At 42.4% G+C, this 20799-nt stretch overlaps 1 protein-coding gene across 1 annotated transcript in view; it reads right to left on the bottom strand.

The window, feature by feature from the left end:
* Positions 1-351: 351 nt before the first annotated feature.
* Positions 352-20799, bottom strand: part of SLCO2A1 (solute carrier organic anion transporter family member 2A1) — a 99032-nt gene continuing 78584 nt past the window's right edge. Inside the window, exons 13-14 of the mRNA XM_053709796.1 lie at positions 19078-19201; positions 352-2916 (exon numbers count right to left, since the gene is read on the bottom strand). Of these exons, the coding sequence (XP_053565771.1) occupies positions 2796-2916; positions 19078-19201 (245 nt within the window). The 3' untranslated portion in view covers positions 352-2795. The remainder of the gene's footprint in view (positions 2917-19077; positions 19202-20799) is intronic.

Genomic DNA, 20799 nt, shown 5'->3' with positions numbered 1-20799 from the left:
TTTCATATTTTTTTGTCTACTTCTATATTTGCCATCAAATAAGATTTTACAAGGCAACATTTATTTATGTATATCTTGATTTGTCTCATATCTTCTGCGGGGGAACACGGGAAGCTCGTGAGCAAGATTAGTTGGAAGGGCAGAGGGCGGGTGGCATCTTTATTGTGGGCTGTAAACGCTCCTTAGAAAAGTGCAGCTTAGGGGAACGGCTGAAGGAACCGTGAAAAAAATGTAAGGTATAATATCTCTTAATACAGTTGTCATTGGTCATATGATATTTATTATAATTGTGAATTTAATAGTGATTGTTTACTGAACCTTTAATGCAAGAAAATAATCAGACAACAAAGATAGATATAAATGTTTTTTATATATATAATTTATAAGAAAACATGTATATTATACCAGTGTTAGGTTTAACAAAATATTTCTTCATACAAAATACAAATGCCCTCAGCAGGACAGTAATGGTTACCGAAGAAGTTTACGGCAACCAATCTACATTGGACCTCTTTACCAGCAAACAGATAAAGCAGGGTCTGGTTGTAGATGTACATATAAAATAAACAAAATATATTAGTGTACATATTTCAATTAACCTCTGCACCTAATTGCAAGTCTATGTTTTTTGTACACAAAAATTGACATTGTGAGTGAATAGTAGTCAATGTCATCCCAGTGAACAGATTAATAGCAAAGTGGCATAAAGAAAAATTACAAACAGATTTATATACAATTGGCATTTTGTTGTGATACATACAAAATGAGTTGCAGCTGGTCAAAGGAATTCACTGTAGAACTTATCTAAATGCCTTAATGATATCGAAAACAAGGTTTCCAGTAAACTCACCACACTATGCTTCAGCAAAGGATTCTGGGTAGGGACATGCAAATAACTATTGCTCATCTGCTTATAGATGTAATAGTTGGAAACCTAAAACTACGTGGATACATTTATTTCTATTTTTGGTGTATAATAAATCAATATGTGCTATACTAGAAAAAAAGGAGTTTCGGAAGCTCACAGAGAGTCTTTCACAGGATGTGATGTAAAAGAAGGGCCAGCTTCTCAAAAGAGGTAGACACTGCAACAGAAATACTTATAAAGATCAAATGGAAAACATTAATATTTTAACCCTTGAAACAAGCTAACACATAGTTTGGGAAATCTTACAGTGTGTTTCTGTCATTTACAAATTCATTATACCAAACTCCATAAGGTGGCAGCACTATACTGAGTATTCCGGTATAGTTTCCGCCTTAAAACTATTATTAATGCCATATGCAGAAATGAGCTTCAAAGCTCTCTGGTGAAGGAAATTATTTAAATACTCAGATCACAAAAGGATTTTTTTTAACATTTCAAATAAACCATAAGCAAAGCATTAGAAACTCTCAATTCTATCTAATTATTTAAAATAATTATATAGCAGAAATGAAACGCATAATGAATAGCACTTTGTCATCTAGAGAGGGCTGCAATACGTTACAAGGGAGCCAATTAGTTTACGTTTTTTAATCAGAAGTTAGATGGATGTCCCCTATAAATGTTTTTTTACTAAAATGAATTCAATTTAAAAAAAATCCCAAATAAATATCTTAACCTTGTCAAATCTTCCGACTGAGGTCTATTTAGCCAATCTCTGCTAAAGCCATATACTATAATCATTTTATATTTCTAATTTCAACCACATATCCTTGAGTTTGCAACCTTGAATAACCCTGTAACCTTTTACAAAGCCACTTTCATTAGTAAAGTCCCGGTTATCCACCATTCACAAGATAAGCCTGTTCCTTCCTGCAAATGGTAGGGCGATTATGATCAGGAATTCATTTCCAGCTACAGTGCTGAAGGTGAAATGACTTTAAGGGGCACATCTGTTTTTAGTAATAAATTACCTGAGCAGAGCACTTTCACTGTAATCACTGGTGAAAATTTGGTACATACACTAAATTCTGAGTCTGACTCACTGTTGCCTACCGGATTCATAACATACTTGTTCTTAGCTATCTGAGATGATGATAAAGACCAATAAGAATGGGTATTTAGAATATAATTTGGCAAAACACTGTCAGTCAAACTGATGATGACAGCTGAAACTCTATATGATCTACTGAAAATGAAACACAATAATACTGTCAAATATATCTAGAGAAACGCGCTGCTCCCCTACAGGATTAAAAAAAATACACTAATTTCTCTTCAAAATGGTGACTACTGACCTAAGTTCATAGGTAGTATAAACATTTAGTATCCCCATATCATAATATCTGATAGAAACTCAGACATGCTTTTATCTTCATTTCTTTGTTATAGTTCACAATCTTTTTCATCTTATCTATAAAAAGATAATGTTTCATCTTGTAAAACAAGGAGTCATGCATGTTGATGTGATATCTTCACACAACCCAACAGTTCATACCTCGGATAAAATAAAGAATTCTGATTTCTTCTAGCTAAATTAAACTAAGCAAATAAGGGTTGGTGAGATATGAATATTGTCATGTTCTGTGATGTGTTCCTGTAACATATATGCAATATGTTCATTATTTGCATCTCACAGGAAAGTTTGCTAAGAACATAAAATTTCATAAACATGCAGCTTTTTATCTCCTTGGTTTAATTGGGTCTTTGAAAGTTTTTTGTCTTGATAGCATAAATTCTTCTCTGTGCTGTAGCTCACATTGCTAGGAGGGACTCTGGCAATGCTTATAATTTCAGGACCACAAGGAATAGCAAGTCTTAGGGAAGAGCAAAAGGTTTGAGTACAACAGTCTCAGGGCTGGGAGAAAGGCTATGCCAAGCCAGCTTCCTTCTCTTGAACATTGTATTCTTTACTCTTTTTAACCTTCCAAACAATAAAACTGAGCAGCAATATTCCCAAAACTTTGTATCCCATCTGTAGACCAAGGTACCTGCAGAGAGAATGGAGTTGTGATTTAATCTGGTAAAGACAAACATCATGACATAAACCTTTAATATTTTACACATTATTTACTCATACTGCTGATCCTATAGCATTGTTATTGAGCTGACGTTCTCTAGTTATTATCCTTACCATCTCTATTCTATACTATAATCATTTCTCCTTTCCAGATTTAGGCCTTTCCTCTGCTCCCCAAACTTGCCCCCATCCACCATTTTTACTTCAAAGAAAAAATTGAGATTAGTAGACATGCCATCTCCATAAGACATTCTTCTCTTGACATCTGAATGTGTTCATTTCCTCAAGTCTGTGAAGATCTGCCTCAGGGCCTATTTATCTCAAGTTCGCAAGACTATTTAAGACGTCTAGTCGGTAGTGTGAGGTATTATAAAGGCAAATTTTAGCTTGAGAGTTTTTTTTATCTTGCTATGTTGGGTTCTGAATGTGAAGGACAGACAGATACATTCCAATATAAAACTAAAATAATACAAAGACTTTCTGTGATTTCTCTCCTTGCCGGGGATTTTCTTGGTAATCAGGCCCTCAGGGAGAATAAAATCAAATGTATGCTTACCTGATAAATGTATTTCTTTCCGGATATGGTGTGTCCACGATGTCCTCAATTACTGTTGGGAATATCACTCCTGGCCAGCAGGAGTAGGCAAAAAGCACCACAGCAAAGCTGTTAAGTATCACTTCCCATCCCACAAACTCCAGTCATCCGACCAAAGGGAAATAGAAAAAGGAATAATACACAGGTGTAAAGGTGCCTGATGTTTAGTCAAAAAGAACTGTCTTATAAAAAGGGCGGGGTCGTGGACTCACCATATCCGGGAAGAAAGACATTTTTCAGGTAAGCATAAATTTGGTTTTCTTTCCTAAGATATGGTGAGTCCACAATGTCCTCAATTACTGTTGGGAACCAATACCCAAGCTAGAGGACACAGATGACTAGGGAGGGAGAACAAGACAGGCAGACCTAAACAGAAGGCACCACCGCCTGAAGAACAAGACAGGCAGACCTAAACAGAAGGCACCACCGCCTGAAGAACCTTTCTCCCAAAAGAAACCTGAGCCGAGGCAAAAATATAAAATTTGGAAAAAATATGCAAGAAGACCAAGTTGCAGTTTTGCAAATCTGTTCCACAGAGACATCCTTGTTCAAAGTCCAAGAAGAGGAAACAGCAGTCTCATTAGCAGACGAATTACACTTCTCAACCATAAAGAAAGAGAAGAATCAGTAGCTTTCTGACCCTTACGGTTTCCTGAGAAACAAACAAGCAGGGCAGAGGACAGGCAAAAATCCTTAGTTGCCTGTAGATAAAATTCAGAGTATGCACAACATCCAGGTTGTGCAACAAACGTTCCTTATGAAAAGACGGATTAGGACATAGAGAAGGAACAACAATTTCCTGATTAATATTTCTATCTGAAACCACTTTAGGAAGAAAAACCCAACTTCGTACGAAGAACCGCCTTATCAGCAAGAAAGATAAAATAAGGCAAATCACACTGCAAAGCCGAGAGTTCCAAAATTTTCCGAGCAGAAGACATAGCAAAAAGACACAAAACCTTCCAAGATAATAACTTAATATCTATGGAAAGCAAAGGCTCAAAATGAGCCTGCTGCAAAACTATAAGAACAAGGTTAAGGCTAAAAGCAGAAGCAACATTCTTAAAGACAGGCCTGATCCTGACAAGGGCCTGACAAAAGATTAAACAGTTGGATGTTAAACAAAACAGATAATGCAGAAATCTGACCTTTAAGAATACTGACTGACAATCCCTTCTCTAGACCTTCCTGGATAAAGGACAAAATACTAGAATCCTGACCTGATTCCAAGAGTAGCCCTTGGATTCACACTAATAAAGGTATTTACGCCATACCTAATGGTAAATCGTTCTAGTAACATGCTTACAAGCCTGAATCATGGTCTCAATAACAGATTCAAAAAACCATGCATAGATAGAACAAAGTGTTCAATCTCCAAACAGTCAGCTTCAGAGAAGTGAGACTTGGATGAAGGAATTGACCCAGTGTTAGAAGATCCTTTCGCAGAGGCAACCTCCAAGATGGAAGAGATGACATCTTCACTAGGTCTACCTACCAGATCCTGCGAAGCCATGCAGGCACTATTAGAATTACCAATGTTGGGGGGGCGGAGCCGGAGCTCAACTGAGACAGACGTGTTCCTGCAGAGCTCCTGAGCCCAGTGCTAAATAAACATTATAATATTATCAAAAAAAGTGCTGAAATAATGAAATTTCGATTTTGACTACAGAAGATTACCACATCTCAACTGTGACTGCAGTCCTGCTTTCCCAGTACCGAAGGGAGAGAAATCATTTGACCCACTCGCCTGCGGAGCTGTTAGCTCCGGATCGCTCACGCTTCCAGCTCGGGCACCTGCCACCTACGAGGTGTCTTCTTCACTCCGGAGGGTCGGGGCTCCGCTCCGGAGTGCACCTACACTACCGTCTATCTGGGCTGAGGTGACCGGGCCTGACCGCACCCAAGATCCGCTAGAGGAAGGAACTGCTCCAGCGATCTCCGGTCTGTCGGTGACTAGGCCGTCAAGTTAACCACGCTGTGGGAGAAAGCCCGGCGACAGAACTCAGCGGGTAAGCCCAATAAGCTCCTAATACACCCTACACCTGCCGCCTCACAATTACCCACTAGCCGGTCTGAGAGGCCTTGAACCGCATCATTGTCAGCCCCCACCATAACGCGCCATCTTTAGAAAGTGCGTGCATAAAATAGACTTACGATTTCAAACCTAAACCTTTCAAAAAGGGGGTCAACACAACATAAGGGAGAGTATAGGCAAGTTCTGGGGAAAGTTTTGAGGCTACACAATATCTGGAGAGGAAGACTATAACCGCTGTGTATTCAGAAAATTATTAAGACACGCAGTCATTTTCCAGTTTCTACCACGAGGTATTAATTAGGCCCACCAGCCAGCAAAGGAGACACAGTTCAAAGAAGTGGGACCTGTCACCTTTTCCCCACCTTATAATCTGGTGTGGGGGTATCTATAGAGATCACTGACTAAATACACAGCAGAAACCTATAACCTGCACAGTTGTGAGGGAAGTTTTAACACCGCTCAGCACCTCAGATTCTATCCTTCAAATAACTGAAACTTAAGAAGCACTGTGACATATTACTCCCTGATCATTCTTAACATAATCAGAGAGGTTGACCCAGCTTTCATAGACAGTCGCTGCACTATTCACACCCCAGCACAATCTAGGCAGCCACGTGGACAACATATCTATAAGAGACTTTTTTGGAACGCCAGTGAACTGGTACTGGACATTAACCAGCCACATATCTAAGCTGAACCAAGCTCTTAGCACATTCTGTGATACCCCCTATACTGGCTTCATATTGATATCCCTTACTTAGAAATCCCAGCCCAGCTCAGCGTTCAGTCCACATAGCCTTACCCCACTCATCTCCCTGCTACCGGGTGGCAACAGGCCCAGAGAGGCTCTTGACTTTTGCACTGCACCATCCCCGTGAACGAAACATACAATATCCACCCAACTATAAAAACCACCCAGCTGCAACCTAAGCTGCCTTAGCGATAGCATAACTTACCCAGCTTGATCTTTCCTCCCTCCTCCCCACCGGCCCTTCTTGCCTGTGGGCCATACCCCTAGTGCCTTCTCCCATACCACCTTACAGAGGCAGCTCCCCAGGTGAGAGACCAGCTACCCTGAATTACCTATTGGATAAGGTTACAGACTCTCTTATGTTCCCATAGAGACTTGGACCCTAAGGTATTCTAGGTACACCCCCCTTTCACCAAGGGGCTCTAGAACACTATAACATGTAAGCTCTCTAACAACGGCCCATACCCCCGCCAACCCATGAGTGCTTAATCAACATACTAAAAGTAAGCGGATTCCCAGGAACAGAGGATAAACCATCAATAACAAGACAGCTTAAGATCACGCCGAGGGGCCCTGATTTGAGATGTCTCAGCTCCATAAAAAAAAACAAAAGTCATATAATACCCCCAAGAGAACGGTCGCTGACCACTTCCAGCACCCAAGCAAGATGGCACACACTAGATCTGAAGACGAGGGATCTGACACTGTGAGTTTCTCAGATACCCATCCTGGCAAAACGCTAACAAAAAGGGCCTCCCGACTACCATCAGTAGAAGGTGCTCCAAATAATTTAATGGACTCTATCACAACACTGCTGGCATCCCATCATGACTCTCTATCGAAGAAATTCGACAAATCCCATGCTGACCTCAAAAAAGATATCGGCAGCATTGGTGAACGTACAGATGGGCTGGAGCGCAGACAGGAAGATCTGGCAGTGGATCACACGAACCTTCTCAGTTATTCCCAATGCCTGGCCGGCCAAATAACAGACCTGGAACTAAAACTGGCGGACCTGGAAGACAGGTCGGGCCGTAATAACATACGAATCCCAGAGACTGTCCCACCTCAGGAACTGGATACCTACCTACAGGACCTATTTAAAGCAACACTAGGCACTGATCTAGGAAATTAAACCCTTATTGACAGAGTGCACAGGGCGGTCAGGCCTAGATCTGCAGATGAAGGGAAACCCCGTGATGTAATAGCCAAACTTCACTACTACACGTTTCGAGAAAAGATTCTCAGAGCCCGTGCTCGAGAAAAGTCGCTGCCAGACAAATATGCCGACTTACAGATCTTTCCTGACCTCTTCCCACACACCCTACAGCTTCGAAGACACTATCAACCATATACCAAGATCCTTAGAGATAAAGGCCTTAAATACAGATGGGGCTATCCGGTACGTCTGTTCATCTCCAGAGACAGCCAGCAATTTCTTGCCACAACACCTCAACAAGCCAGAGAATTATTACAGAAATGGGATCTGCTCCCGCCAGACTCGGAGGACCGAGAAATGGGCCCTGCTAAGAACAACGGCCTTAGGGCCTCTGCACCGTCTTGGAGACCCCTCCCACAACGACCAACACCTACCTCCAAAAGATCCTTGGACTCTAGAGACCTAACTATAGCTGAAGATATATAGGAAATCCGCTTACAACCCTATGAACATAACTTCACATCCATCCAGAGACATTGAGTCTACCCCATGCACTTTCCCCAATGAAAACTCAAGACCGCAGATGAAGATGGGTGAGACCTTTAGGTCCTATGCTAACTCAGACTGTCTAACATAGTATCTCTGTAATATAAAGCTCAATTGGTACCATTAATATGCATTGTAGTTCAGATACAAGTCACCACTGTTCTCTCTGCTACCACCCTATCCATAGAGGGCTCAATATATGTATCAGTAATACTTAGTGTAACCAGACCTGCTATTTTTTCTTTCTTTTATACCTATTTTTTGACAAGAGTAGAAATCACATTGCAACACCACCGGTCTACAAAGTACTATGAGAGTAACCTGACCAACTATCCCCACACTACTTTTTCCTACCTGTTCCATGACCACACAACCAGTGAGACTTTATCTCCTTTATCCCCACCTGACAGTATAGTAATATCAGATTATTGGTGATTCTGGACCTACCATGGTCTCTAAGAGAATAGCAGGAAACGGGTACATAACTTAGCCAATGTCATATTACAGGCCCACCCCAGCTCCTTGGCAGATATAACTACAGTGACGGAATGAAGACCCCATACCTCTCTAGACATGACACATGACAAACAGGATACATAAGATATACCAACTTACTATTCCGGTCACGACACATAGCCAGACACCCATGCAGCTCTGACTAAGCATCACCCCACCCACCTGGTCTGAGAGTCACCTGGTCTGATAGTAGAATATATGTTTTTTTCTCTGGTTTAAATATGTTTTGTGTTCTTGTTCATTAATGTTTGCTATGTTACGAATTCATTTAAGTATGTTTTGTTGTATTCATGTTTGACTTATGAAAGCAGCACCGCTTTCTGGGTTTGGCGGGGATTACGGCTGATTTTTGCTAATCTCCACCCCACAAAAATAGTTGTGCCCCCCTGATACAATTCAGGGGATACACTCATTGCGAAAGTGATTTTCCTGACACTTTTCTTTTGTTACTCCTTTCTTCCTAGAGTCAAATCTGGGACATTTGATCCTTTAACCATAACAGGCATCCCAGCTTGGTAGACACCAGTGTCTGGCTCCTCGGCTACAAATTTAGTGATCCCCACGTCCCCCACCCAGATCTTACCCTTCCCTCTGTCCACAACCGATATTCATATGGCCCCAATTCGAATAGCTACCCTTAATGCACAAGGGTTAAATTCCCCAACAAAGAGGAAACTCCTACTTAATTACATCCGTACTCACAAGGTCCATATCCTGTTTCTTCAGGAGACACATTGGTCTACGGACTCACATACCATTAGGAACTCAAGATACTACCCTATCTGCGAGATGGCCTCAAATAATACGGGGAAACTAGAGGAGTAGCAATTCTACTCAGTAGGGACTTGACCTTCACAGTAGAACACATAGAGAAAGACACGGAAGGCAGATTCCTCATACTAATCTGTAAGCTTAATGGCATACAATACACCCTAGCTTCAGTATATGCACCAAATGCGAAACAGATCCCCTTTCTAAAGCAGTTCCTTACCAGGATAGACCAACTCAAAAGAGGCCACCTAGTCATAGGAGGAGACCTTAACATGGTATGGGACCCACACAAAGATAAGAGATCCCTCCTCACCGCTCATTCAGATAGAAATGTCTCGTCAACCTCCAATGCCTTCCGAAAACTTATGTTCCAGTATCACCTTTATGATGCTTGGAGATGCTTAGCCCCCACAACTACCGACTTCACACATTATTCCAAAGCCCACAATTCGTACTCAAGGATTGATTATGTCCTGTGTGACTCTTGGTCCCTAGACAAAATGACAAACCCAACTGTACAGCCATGCACATGGTCAGACCATGATATGGTCTATCTAGACTTCTCTGAATTACAGACCTCGACCAGCAGACCCTCCTGGAGACTCTCTGACCACTTACTGACCGAAAGAGAGATGCCATTGCTCCTTAGGGAAATAACTGACTTCTTAACACACAATGACACAGGTGCCACTGACCTAGACATGGTCTGGGCAGCCCTTAAGGCGTATTTGAGAGGGTACTTTATCAAAACCTTAGCTCATCAACGTAAATCAGGTAACCAATCTTTGGCCAAGCTCTATGGAGATCTTTATGCCCTAGAGACCAGCAACAAATCCTGCCCTGAATCTCTATTATCCCAACAGATAGGCCACATTAGGGAAGAAATTGCTAGAAGGGAAACTTTACGAGTGCAAGACAATTTACACAGACTTAAGCAGTTATATTATTACTAAGGCAATAGAGCAGATAGGCTACTAGCTCATAAGCTCAGGAAACGCACGCAGCAGAGCAGAATAGCATCTATCTCTACTCAACAGGGCCCAGTCCACTCCCCAAGAGCAATAGGAGTGGCCTTTGCGGATTACTATTCCTCTCTCTATAATATTGCGTCGACAGAGTCAACGCCTAAGGCCACCATGGATGACATCCGTCAATTCTTGGGAGAACTGCATCTACCCACATTGACTGATGATGCCAGAACCGCACTAGAGCAGCAATTCACACTGGAAGAGGTCAGCATGGCCATAGCCGATCTGACCCCCCACAAAGCCCCAGGACCAGACTGTCACCTTCTATCAGAACCTTAGTTCTACCCTCACCCCGATACTGCTCTGCCTCTTTAATAGAGTAGCCCAACGTGGTGTGTTTCTACCAGAATTTCTGGAGGCCAACATCACCATAATCCACAAGGAAGGCAAAGATCCATCACTATGCTCTAGTTACAGACCCATATCACTAATTAATGTTGATGCCAAGATCTACGCCAAGATTCTCGCCAACAGGCTGAATGTGCACCTTCAGTCACTCATTCACTTGGACCAGGTGGGTTTCGTCCTCAATAGACAGGGCTCTGACAATACTCGCCGTCTCTTGAACATATATACGGAGGCAGCAGACCTGGGCCTACCCATGCTCACTCTGTTGCTTGATGCCGAAAAGGCATTCGACGGAGTGAGGTGGGACTATTTAACCCAGACCCTGGAGGCGTTTGGTATGCCGGATATGTATATCAGAGCCGTTATGGCACTCTACTCATACCCCACCGCTGTAGTGAGAGGCTTGGGCTTTGGCTCCCCCACGATACGGATCATAAATGGGACAAGACAGGGATGTCCCCTGTCCCCCTTACTGTTCGTCCTAGCGATCGAACCCCTGGGAGCAGCCATCAGGAGATGCCCTGAAATACAGGGACTCCAGCTTCACGACACCATACAGAAGCTAGCCCTGTTCGCGGATGACCTCACGGTCTTCCTTACGGAGCCTCTGGACTCACTCCCTTCCCTGTTCCGACTGCTACAGAGATTTGGCGAACTCTCCTATTACAAAGTAAATGTCAGTAAAACCGAGGTGTACTCCCTTAACCTCCCCTTAAAGGAAGAGCATAGCATCCGACTCCTCTACCCTTTTAAATGGTCCAAGGAGGGGATCAGGCATCTGGGAGTATTTCTTTCCCACTCTAAACAGATTACCATCAAAGAAAACTTTGAGAAACTACTGAAGGAGATAACATTTGATCTGAACACCAACAGATACGGTGAGATCTCGTGGTTCGGTAGGGTGGCGGCCCTTAAAATGATGATCCTCCCCAGACTCACATACACGTTTCGGTGTATACCCATCCCAATTCCGACTTCCCTGATTCGGAAGTTCCAAACTCTCTTTAATGCCTACACTTGGCGAGACAAAAGACCCCGGGTAGCGGCCCATATACTGCAAGCCCCTATAGAGAGGGGAGGAGCAGGCCTCCCTAATGTGAGGAAATACCATGAGGCAGCAATGATCACCCACGCCTCGGCGTGGGGTAGTGGCCTACCTGCAACCAGATGGAGAGAGATAGAGCAGGCTTCCCTGCCAGCACTGGTGGAGTTGGAGGACCTCCTGTGGCTTCCTCCGCATTGGAGGACGAAAATCCATATCTCTAATGGCATAGTCAAGGGATGCCAGGAAACCTGGCTGAAATTGCAACATAGCAGACTTATTGCCCCACATCCCTCACCTGCACACTCTATCCGGGGCCTCCTTCTGGGATTACCCGATATCCCTATCGGATCGCGGTTTGCTACAGAGGTAGCCTCCCTGTCAGATTTCTATGACAACAGGAGACTGAAAACCCATACGACCATGCTAGCACTACCTACGGTAACCCCGAGACTCCATTTCACGCTATTACGCCTTCGAGCGCTCATGAAATCCTGGGGCTTCCTGGAAGATGAGCTAAGGAACCCCACAGTGTGGGAGCAGCGTTGGAGGGCAAATCTCCAGCTTTACAAACCCCTTTCAACGCACTATCAGTGCTTATTGGGAGATCCCACTCCCTCCAAAACAATCCATATGGAGGCTTGGGAAAAAGAGCTACGATGTACTTACCCTTTAGAAGTTTGGGAAGAAACAATATGCATTACCAAAAGGGCTACTCACTGTGTCACCTTATACGAGCTTTATTTCAAAATAATAACAAGATGGCACCTGGTCCCCACCAAACTGCAGAGACTCTAGCCTGATCACTCCCCCATGTGTTGGCGTGACTGTGGAGAACGGGGCACTCCGATCCACATCTGGTGGTCCTGCCCAAAACTGGCGGGCCTGTGGAGAAGGGTCGAATCCATGTGTAGGGAACTTGGACTGGTGGAAACACTGGGACAGGCCCTAGCGCTCTTACATTTAGGGGTGGACTCACTCCCTAACACAAAACGATGCCTACTCATATACATACTCATTTCCACCAAACTGCTAATAGCCAGAAACTGGAAGAAAAGTCAGCCCCCCAAGTGGCGAGGAGTAGTAGAATGTGTGAATTACATAAGAAGCATGGAAACCTATGTCTATAGTGAATGCAAGAAGCTTACTGATTTCTGTCTTATCTGGGAACCCTGGGACGCTAGCATGCCCAGGTGAATTCACAATTAGACTACATAACCTTAGACGTAACCAATATACCCTTACAGACCTTACCTGAGACCCTACCAGCCGAGGAGACCAGACATGGGATGTCCAAGAAAACCAATTACCAGATGAAAATGGTTTCTCTTGACCCCCATACAATTAATGATGAGATGCCTGAATCTCAAATCTCCAATTTCCAATTCCCAGTTGTCTACACCCCTGATGTACCTGTAACACATGTTACTCACTAGTCCCTATGACTCTATTCATTGAATAAAAAGCCGTCCCAGTTACATATCCGCTAAAGTGGGCAAACATGTTTCATACTGCCCAATTAGTTCTCAAATTACGGCCTCTGTAAAAACGAGGTACAAGCCCCATTCCAGGGGTAAACCCGCCTTATGTCTCACAGTTTATATACCATGTCATGATGTTGTTGTTTATCTTATTGCAATGCATAAGCTGTATGCCTTTTGACTTACCTCAATAAAAACTTTTTGAAAAAAAAAAAAAAAAGAATTACCAATGTTCTCTCCTGTTTGATACTAGCAATGACTCGTGGAAAGAGAGCAAACGGAGGAAACAGATATTCTAGACTGAAATCCCAATGAACTGCCAGAGCATCTATCAGGGCGGTCTGCAGATCTCTTGACCTTGAACCGAACCTTGGAATCTCTGCATTTTGCCGAGGTGCCATCAGGTCCGACTCCAGCATGCCCCATTTAAGGTTTATCCTGGGGAACACCTCCGGATGAAGAGCCCACTCCCTGGGATGAAAAGTCTGTCTGCTCAGAAATCCATTTCTAAGTTGCCCACTTCTGGAATGTGGATGGCAGATAGACAATTGTCACAGAAAATATGAACCACCTCCTTCATTGCTAAAGAACTCAAGGTTCATCCCTGGAGGTTGATGAAAATCCACTGAAGTGTCAATGTCCTACTGGAACCTGATGAACCTGATAAGCCAAGCCACCAGAGCATTAAAAATCGCTCTCAACTTCAAAATGTTGATTGGTAAAGCGGACTCCTCCTGAGTCCATAGGCCTTGACTTGAACAAGTCCCAAACTGTTCTCCAGCCTAGCAGGCTGGCGTCCATGGTCACAAACACCCATGAAAATCTCTGGAAGCATGACCCCCGAGACAGATGCTCCTGAGAAAGCCACCACAGGAGAGGGTTTCTTGACGCTGATCTAGATCTATTCTCTGAGAGAGATCCGAATGGTCACCACTCCATGCAAAACTACAGAGCTCTCAAATGGAATCCAGCAAAAGAAGATGTACATGGAACTATCATACCAAGTACCTCCAAACATCGAGCCACTGATGCCAAACAGTAGACTGCAGAGAGAGGTAAGAGGAAAGAATCTAGATTTTTTCCCCTGTCAGAATAATCTGATAGATAGAGAATCTATTATGGTTCCTAAGAAAATCACCCTTGTAGCAGGAACAAGGGAACTCTGTTCCAGATTCTCTTTCCATCAATGGGAACATATAAAAGACAAGATCTCTTGAATGAGAGTCTGCTCAAGGGAGGGATGACACACAAACAATATATTGTCCAGGAAGAGCACCCCTGCAATTCCCTGAGACCTGAAAGAATCTTTCTAGAATGGGAATCTCATTATCTTGAGAAGATCCCGAAGAATGGGAACATGAAAATACACATCCTTCAGGTCTATGTTCATCATGAACAGACCCTCTTTGTCAGGGTTTTTTCCCTGTTGTGTTTGCCATGTGCTGCTGGCAGCCATTTTACTCACCTCTCTTCCTGGCTATGGTGCATTGTGGGGGATGCTGCTCAATTTCTGCACTTCCTTTTATGGCCAGACTGGTGTGCATCATCCATGTGAGACAGGATGCAGTCTCAGAATTGTGATGTCATCACTTATTATTTAAAGGGCCTCTATTCAGTATGCTTTGCCTTTGCGTTGTCTCAGACCTGTTTGTGAGAGTTCCTGTGTATTACCTGGCTGCCTGACGTCCTTCCTGGTTCCTGATCCCTGACTTGTTCCTGACTCTGCTGTTTTCCTTGTTCCTGATTCCGGCTCATCTGACTATTCGCTTTGGCTCCTGACTCGGCTCGTCTGATTACCAGCTCTGGTTTTGATTCCTGGCTTGTTATTTGACTTGTGGACATTTTATTATTTTTTGCTATTAATAAAGGTGTGATTATTTTTGCACTTCTCGTCTCAGTCTGATTCCTGGCACCCTGACACTCTTGAACCAAAGGAGAATGAATTCCATTTTGAAGGATGGTACTGTGAGAAACTTTGAATAATACCAAGACCTTGTTCCCTTACCGGAAAAGGAATTATCACTCCCACAGAGGAAGGTCCTGAACCCAGTTCAAGAATGTCTCTTATCCTACCTGGACAGCAGATATTCTAGAAGGAGAAATCTGCCCCTGGGAGAAAAGCTTAGATTGCTTTCCCCTGGACCAGGACTGTTTGGGTGGGAAGACTGTACTGTCCCTGAAGTCAGAGGAAACGGAAGACTTTCTTTTAGTCTATTCCTCTTGACGGTATTAGAAAAGACCCTTTTCCACCCATAAAGACAGAAGTGATGTCTGCCAGACTAGGTCCAAACAAGGTCTCACCTTATAAGAACGCGCCAGAAGCTTGGACTTGGAGATAACATTAAAAATATACCAAATAAGGCACGGATGGCACGTATCTGTCAATTTGGATACTGAATCTGCATATGCAGAGTTGAAGAGCCTAGGCTGTACCACTAAACCACAGGTAGGCTTCTCAGCTGACCATAATTTCAGCCACTAAGCCACGGGTGCTAGCACAGCAAGTCCAATTAGACAAGGCATCGCACCAAAAAGATGCTGCATTTGACACAGAGACAATACAAACTGCAGGTTTCCATGAAAACCTAGATGATCAAATAAACCTCCAGCTTCTTGTTCATTGATCCGTAAAAGAGCAGCTATCCTCTGTAGGGATCAAAGATCTCTGAGCCATAGTAGAAATGGTCCCTTCTACTCAAGGCACCATGCATTTGATGGAGTCAGCGACAGGAAAAATCATTTAAAAGATAGTAGACAGGGAAAGGTATCTCTAGCTTCTCCTGTTCATGTGAAAAATCTCAATAGCACGTCTAGGAACACTTCCACATAGGGAGGAACATCAAGTAATGATAAGTTTACTAAACTTCCAAGGGTTGACAACGGCAGGGGTATCAATGTCGTCCAAGTATCCAAAACCTGCTTTAACAATATAGGAGGTGTTCAAGCATACATCTGAAGGAGATCACTTCAGCATCAGATGAAGGAATTATACTGTTTACATCTGAGATTTTATCCTTAGAAACTACCTGTGAAACCTCCGCACCAGATTTAGGAGTGAGGAAAAAAGGATAAAACCACTGATACCGCAAAGGATACCTGAGCTGCAAAATCTGCAGGCAAATACACTCCTCCAGGAGATTGAGAGAAACTGCAGGACACTGCATGTGACGCCAAAAAGGCTTGGGACGTTAAGGAGAAAGCTGTGGCATTGCCTGAACAGCATAATCCTGAGAGACATGAGGCTCAGAAAAATCAAAAGGAATTTTCCTCTAAATTTCTCATTAAACTCTATAATGCAAGGTAGAGCAGACGTATGTCCGTAGGAGCAGATTTCAAGCTCTGGAAACAAAAACAAGCACACAAAAAAGAATTTAAAAAAATTGTGCTGTCACATTAAAACATGTAAAAATGCCTTAGTACATAAAGCACTAAAACACAAGAGCAACCCGTTCCAAAACAATATAAAGAACTGCCCATAGTATTTATTAAGGATTTTCCATAATATATACATACTGTCACTTTAAGGACTTTAATAAGAACTGCCCATAACATATATTTAGGACTCTATATACAAATATACTGTCACTTTAAAGGCTTTTAGAAGACATGAAAAGATAAAGAAAACTGCAGGTTTCCCTCCTCTTAACCAGATCTCTACAATTGGTACTGAACCCCTTAGAACTCAAAAGTACAATTCCAACTTAGCCCCTTAGACTACAGATGACCGTAGCACACAGGGACAGAAGCCATCACTGCTCCGATCTCGGAGAAAGGAGGTGGGGTCACGTGACCAAGTTCAGAAAGAGATTGAAAATGGCGCGGCCACTTCATTCCTAAAGTAAAGAAGGAAGGCGGAGACAACATGGCGCCTTATACTCTAATAGGAGCGCAAATATGAAGGACTCTATGAGAAACAGAGCACTAGCTTTCTCCTCATCTCAAACAACTGACTACCCCTGACTAGATAATTAAAAACATAACAAGACAAGGCTGTAAAAAAAAGTAAAATAAGCCTATACGAATTTTGCATCAACATAAAAAATCCTAATAAACAATCTGTTTCCAAAGAAAATGAGCCTCACACACGGATTAACCCCTTCATCACCCATGAAGGAGAAGCAGTCTGTCTCTCACATAAGTCACAATAAGTGCTTGCACGCTGCCAAAGAAATATCCCAACAAGGGTATATAATGCCCCAATCAGTGTTGCAGAATACTTAAAAGTGCGCAGTCTCCCATACTTCGAAGATCAAAGGCACTTACCTGCATCAAGCCGTCCGGCAGGAGGAGAGCTTGCAAGGCATGAGAGGATACATCTCCTCACAGAGACCTGCAGAGAAAAAAAGAACAGAGTAAACCTACTCTGGCTTTCTGTATCATGGGCAGCAAACATGTTAGGAAAACACAACAAGGTCCACCTTACACGTTCCTAACTGCTTTAAAACCACCCCTGCCCTACTGAAGAGACTAATGTGAAGTATGGCTAGACCTAGACTGAAAAGGAAAGATCAGAGTAAAACTACTAAGGCTTTCAATTAGTTAAAATCTTGCTTGAAGTAAAGAAATCCAATTTTTTTCAGACACAAAAACTTCACCTCCTCCATGCACCAAAGGCAAAGAGAATGACAGGGGTTTGTGGGATGGAAAGTGATACTTAACAGCTTTGCTGTGGTGCTCTTTGCCTCCTCCTGCTGGCCAGGAGTGATATTCCCAACAGTAATTGAGGATGTCGTGGACTCACCATATCTTAGGAAAGAAATTAGGCCTTTTTTTAAATCCACTCATCGTTGTACTTATTCTCCAGTCCTATGCTCTATTTGAATTGTGAAAGGCAAAATGTGGGTTTCACATCTCTGTAAAGATACTTCTCATGACTTGCCTTGGATATTTTTGACCACGGAATATTTCTACACATTCTAATCTCCCCTATCTTCTCTATGGTACTATCCTTTTATTATTCCTTCTGCTTCTCTTTGTCCTCATTTCTCTTTCACTTCCTTTGATCATAGACAAATATGCAATGTCTACTTGTGTTGCTTTTGAACTTTTAACTCATGCTCCTATTCCATTGCATATGTTTGTACCTACAATGTCATGAATATTTTATATACTATATAAAGGAAAATTTATCAAGGATACAAGTGGACAAGTTCTCAAGTAGGGAACCTGTCCTCCTGCAATCACCACTTGCAATGCAGCAACATGTGGTGAAACTCAACATTGCACAATGCCGCCCCGGTTCTCCCACATCCAATTGTGCGAGAGCAGGGCATGTCAATCACCCTGAACAAGCGAGTGTTGGGATGATTGATTTCGCCATTTCTAAGGTAGAGAAGAGGCTAAAGAGGCAGTTTTTACTTCTTACAGGTGTGGTTGCAGGCTCACTAATGCGAGCCTGCACCACAAAGCCTCAAAAGCTGCGAATGTAGCTTGGTACATTTTTCTCTATATTGCTATTTAAATAGTCTTTGCTAATATCTGTTACTTTCTCCCGAAAACTGCATAGTTTCTGAAACTGAACTTGTACCACATTGTGCTATTGTTTCTTCCCAGCCATATCCAGCACCTCTCTGCAGATGGTCACTGCTACAGGTACCTCTACTGCATATGCCAGCTGCCTTGTAGTTATATTTCACAACATTCTCTTCAGCCATCATAATCTTTTAATTTCACAAATACTGACAAAATTTAGCAATTCTGTATTGATAATTAATATTATCGGTGACAACAGTATTTACATTTAAAGCTGTCAGTTTTTATGTCTGACTTGTTCTCCATTACATCTTACTATAAAGCATCAATAGGTATAAATAATGTTAGTAACAAAATAAATTACAAAGGATAATAAATTATAATTTACCTGTTGCGCAGTAGATCATTGTTGTAGTACCGGCATGCTCCTCCCTTCCCCTGGCAGGTCATACTCCACCATATGCAGGTAGAATCAATGACAAGTCCAAACAGAGCAGGTGCAGGCAGCCAGGCTGTAAGAAGCAAAAAAACAAAACAAAAACATTATACCATTATACACACACACACACATGCTGGCTTCCAACCACACACACTGAGAACTCCCTAGGGTGTCACAAATATTTGTAAACTTTCCTAGACACATACAAACCCCAGGTGGTTGTATTTGCAATCAGTGACTCGGGCAGTTAACCCCAGATCAGCCTGGGTGCCAAGCTCACTAGGAGAAATGACACAAAAATATCAAACACACAGAATAGTCAGTACTCACTTGGATGAATAAAGCTAGTCTAAAACTATAAAAGTAAGGAGCATTTGGCCAAATGGTTATAAGCCCAGGAATCACTTCATGGGGGCCTGTTTATTATAGTGCGAGCGGATATGATCCGATTTTGCGGATCATGTCCACTGCACATTGATAAATGCTGACTGCATACGCTATCGGCATTTATCATTGCACCAGCAGTTCTGGTAAACTGCTGGTGCAATACCATCCCCTACAGATTTGCAGCCAATCGGCCACTAGCAGGGGGTGTCAATGAACCCGATCGTATTCGATCGGTTTGATTTCTGTCCACTGCCTCAGAGCAGGCGGACAAGTTATGGAGCAGCGGAGCTTGATAAATATGCCCCTTGGCCTCTTCTTACCTGGGTCCTAACCTACAGCCGACACATGCTGACTTCCAACTAAACACAATGAGAACTCCCAAGGGTAGCACAACTATTGGCAACCTCCCCTAGACACATAGAAAACCCAGAAGTGGGCTGCACTCTCAAACCAGAGTGGGCACAAATCCCAAGCCAAGCAAAACAACAGGGAGTTGCCTGAGTCACTGATTGCAAATATAGCTGTCTGAGCTGATGAGAAAATGACAAGAGGTATATGTGCATAGCCACCAGCTAGCTCCCAGTTGTGCATTTCTAATCCAGAACCTGCCAAGGTATTCTTTTCAACAAACTATTCCAAGAGAAGAAAGTACATTTAATAATATAGGTAAACTGAAAAATCTTTTTAACTTGCATGCTCCATCTGAACCATAAAAGTTAAATTTTTGGCCCTTTATGAATTCCACATAAAGGGCCAGATTACAAGTGGCGCGCTATTTAGAGGCTTTGCTCTCGTGCAAAAACCGCTGGAAATAAACTTAATGCGGGCAGGCTCGCTTGCATAATACAAGTAAAATGTTTGCATTCAAGCGACTAACTTCAGCACTTCGGATATCGCGACCGCTATAACTTCTTCTTCCTATAGACTTTAATGGAGCAAACTATTAAAAAACAAAACAAAAAAACCCTACACTTATTGCAAGCTCTCTAAGCTGACATAGTATTAGACCTAGAGCGCTAAACCCAAAGGTAGTTATGCATATTTTACATTCCAATGTTCTTCACAAAAAATATTTTTCTTTTTAAATATATATTTCTCTATATATCTGATTGATTTTTTTAATATATATATACCTACCTATATATCTATATGAATATATACAGATATAGATATATACAGATATACATATAAGAATATATACTGTATTTAAAAATTCTAAGAACACTTTCTACTATGTGAAGAACATTGAAATGTAAAATATTTACAGTAAATACACAGTAAAAC

This window comes from Bombina bombina, chromosome 4 (assembly GCF_027579735.1).
Source record: "Bombina bombina isolate aBomBom1 chromosome 4, aBomBom1.pri, whole genome shotgun sequence".
NCBI lineage: Eukaryota > Metazoa > Chordata > Amphibia > Anura > Bombinatoridae > Bombina > Bombina bombina.
This window is presented reverse-complemented; position numbering and strand designations above follow the sequence as displayed.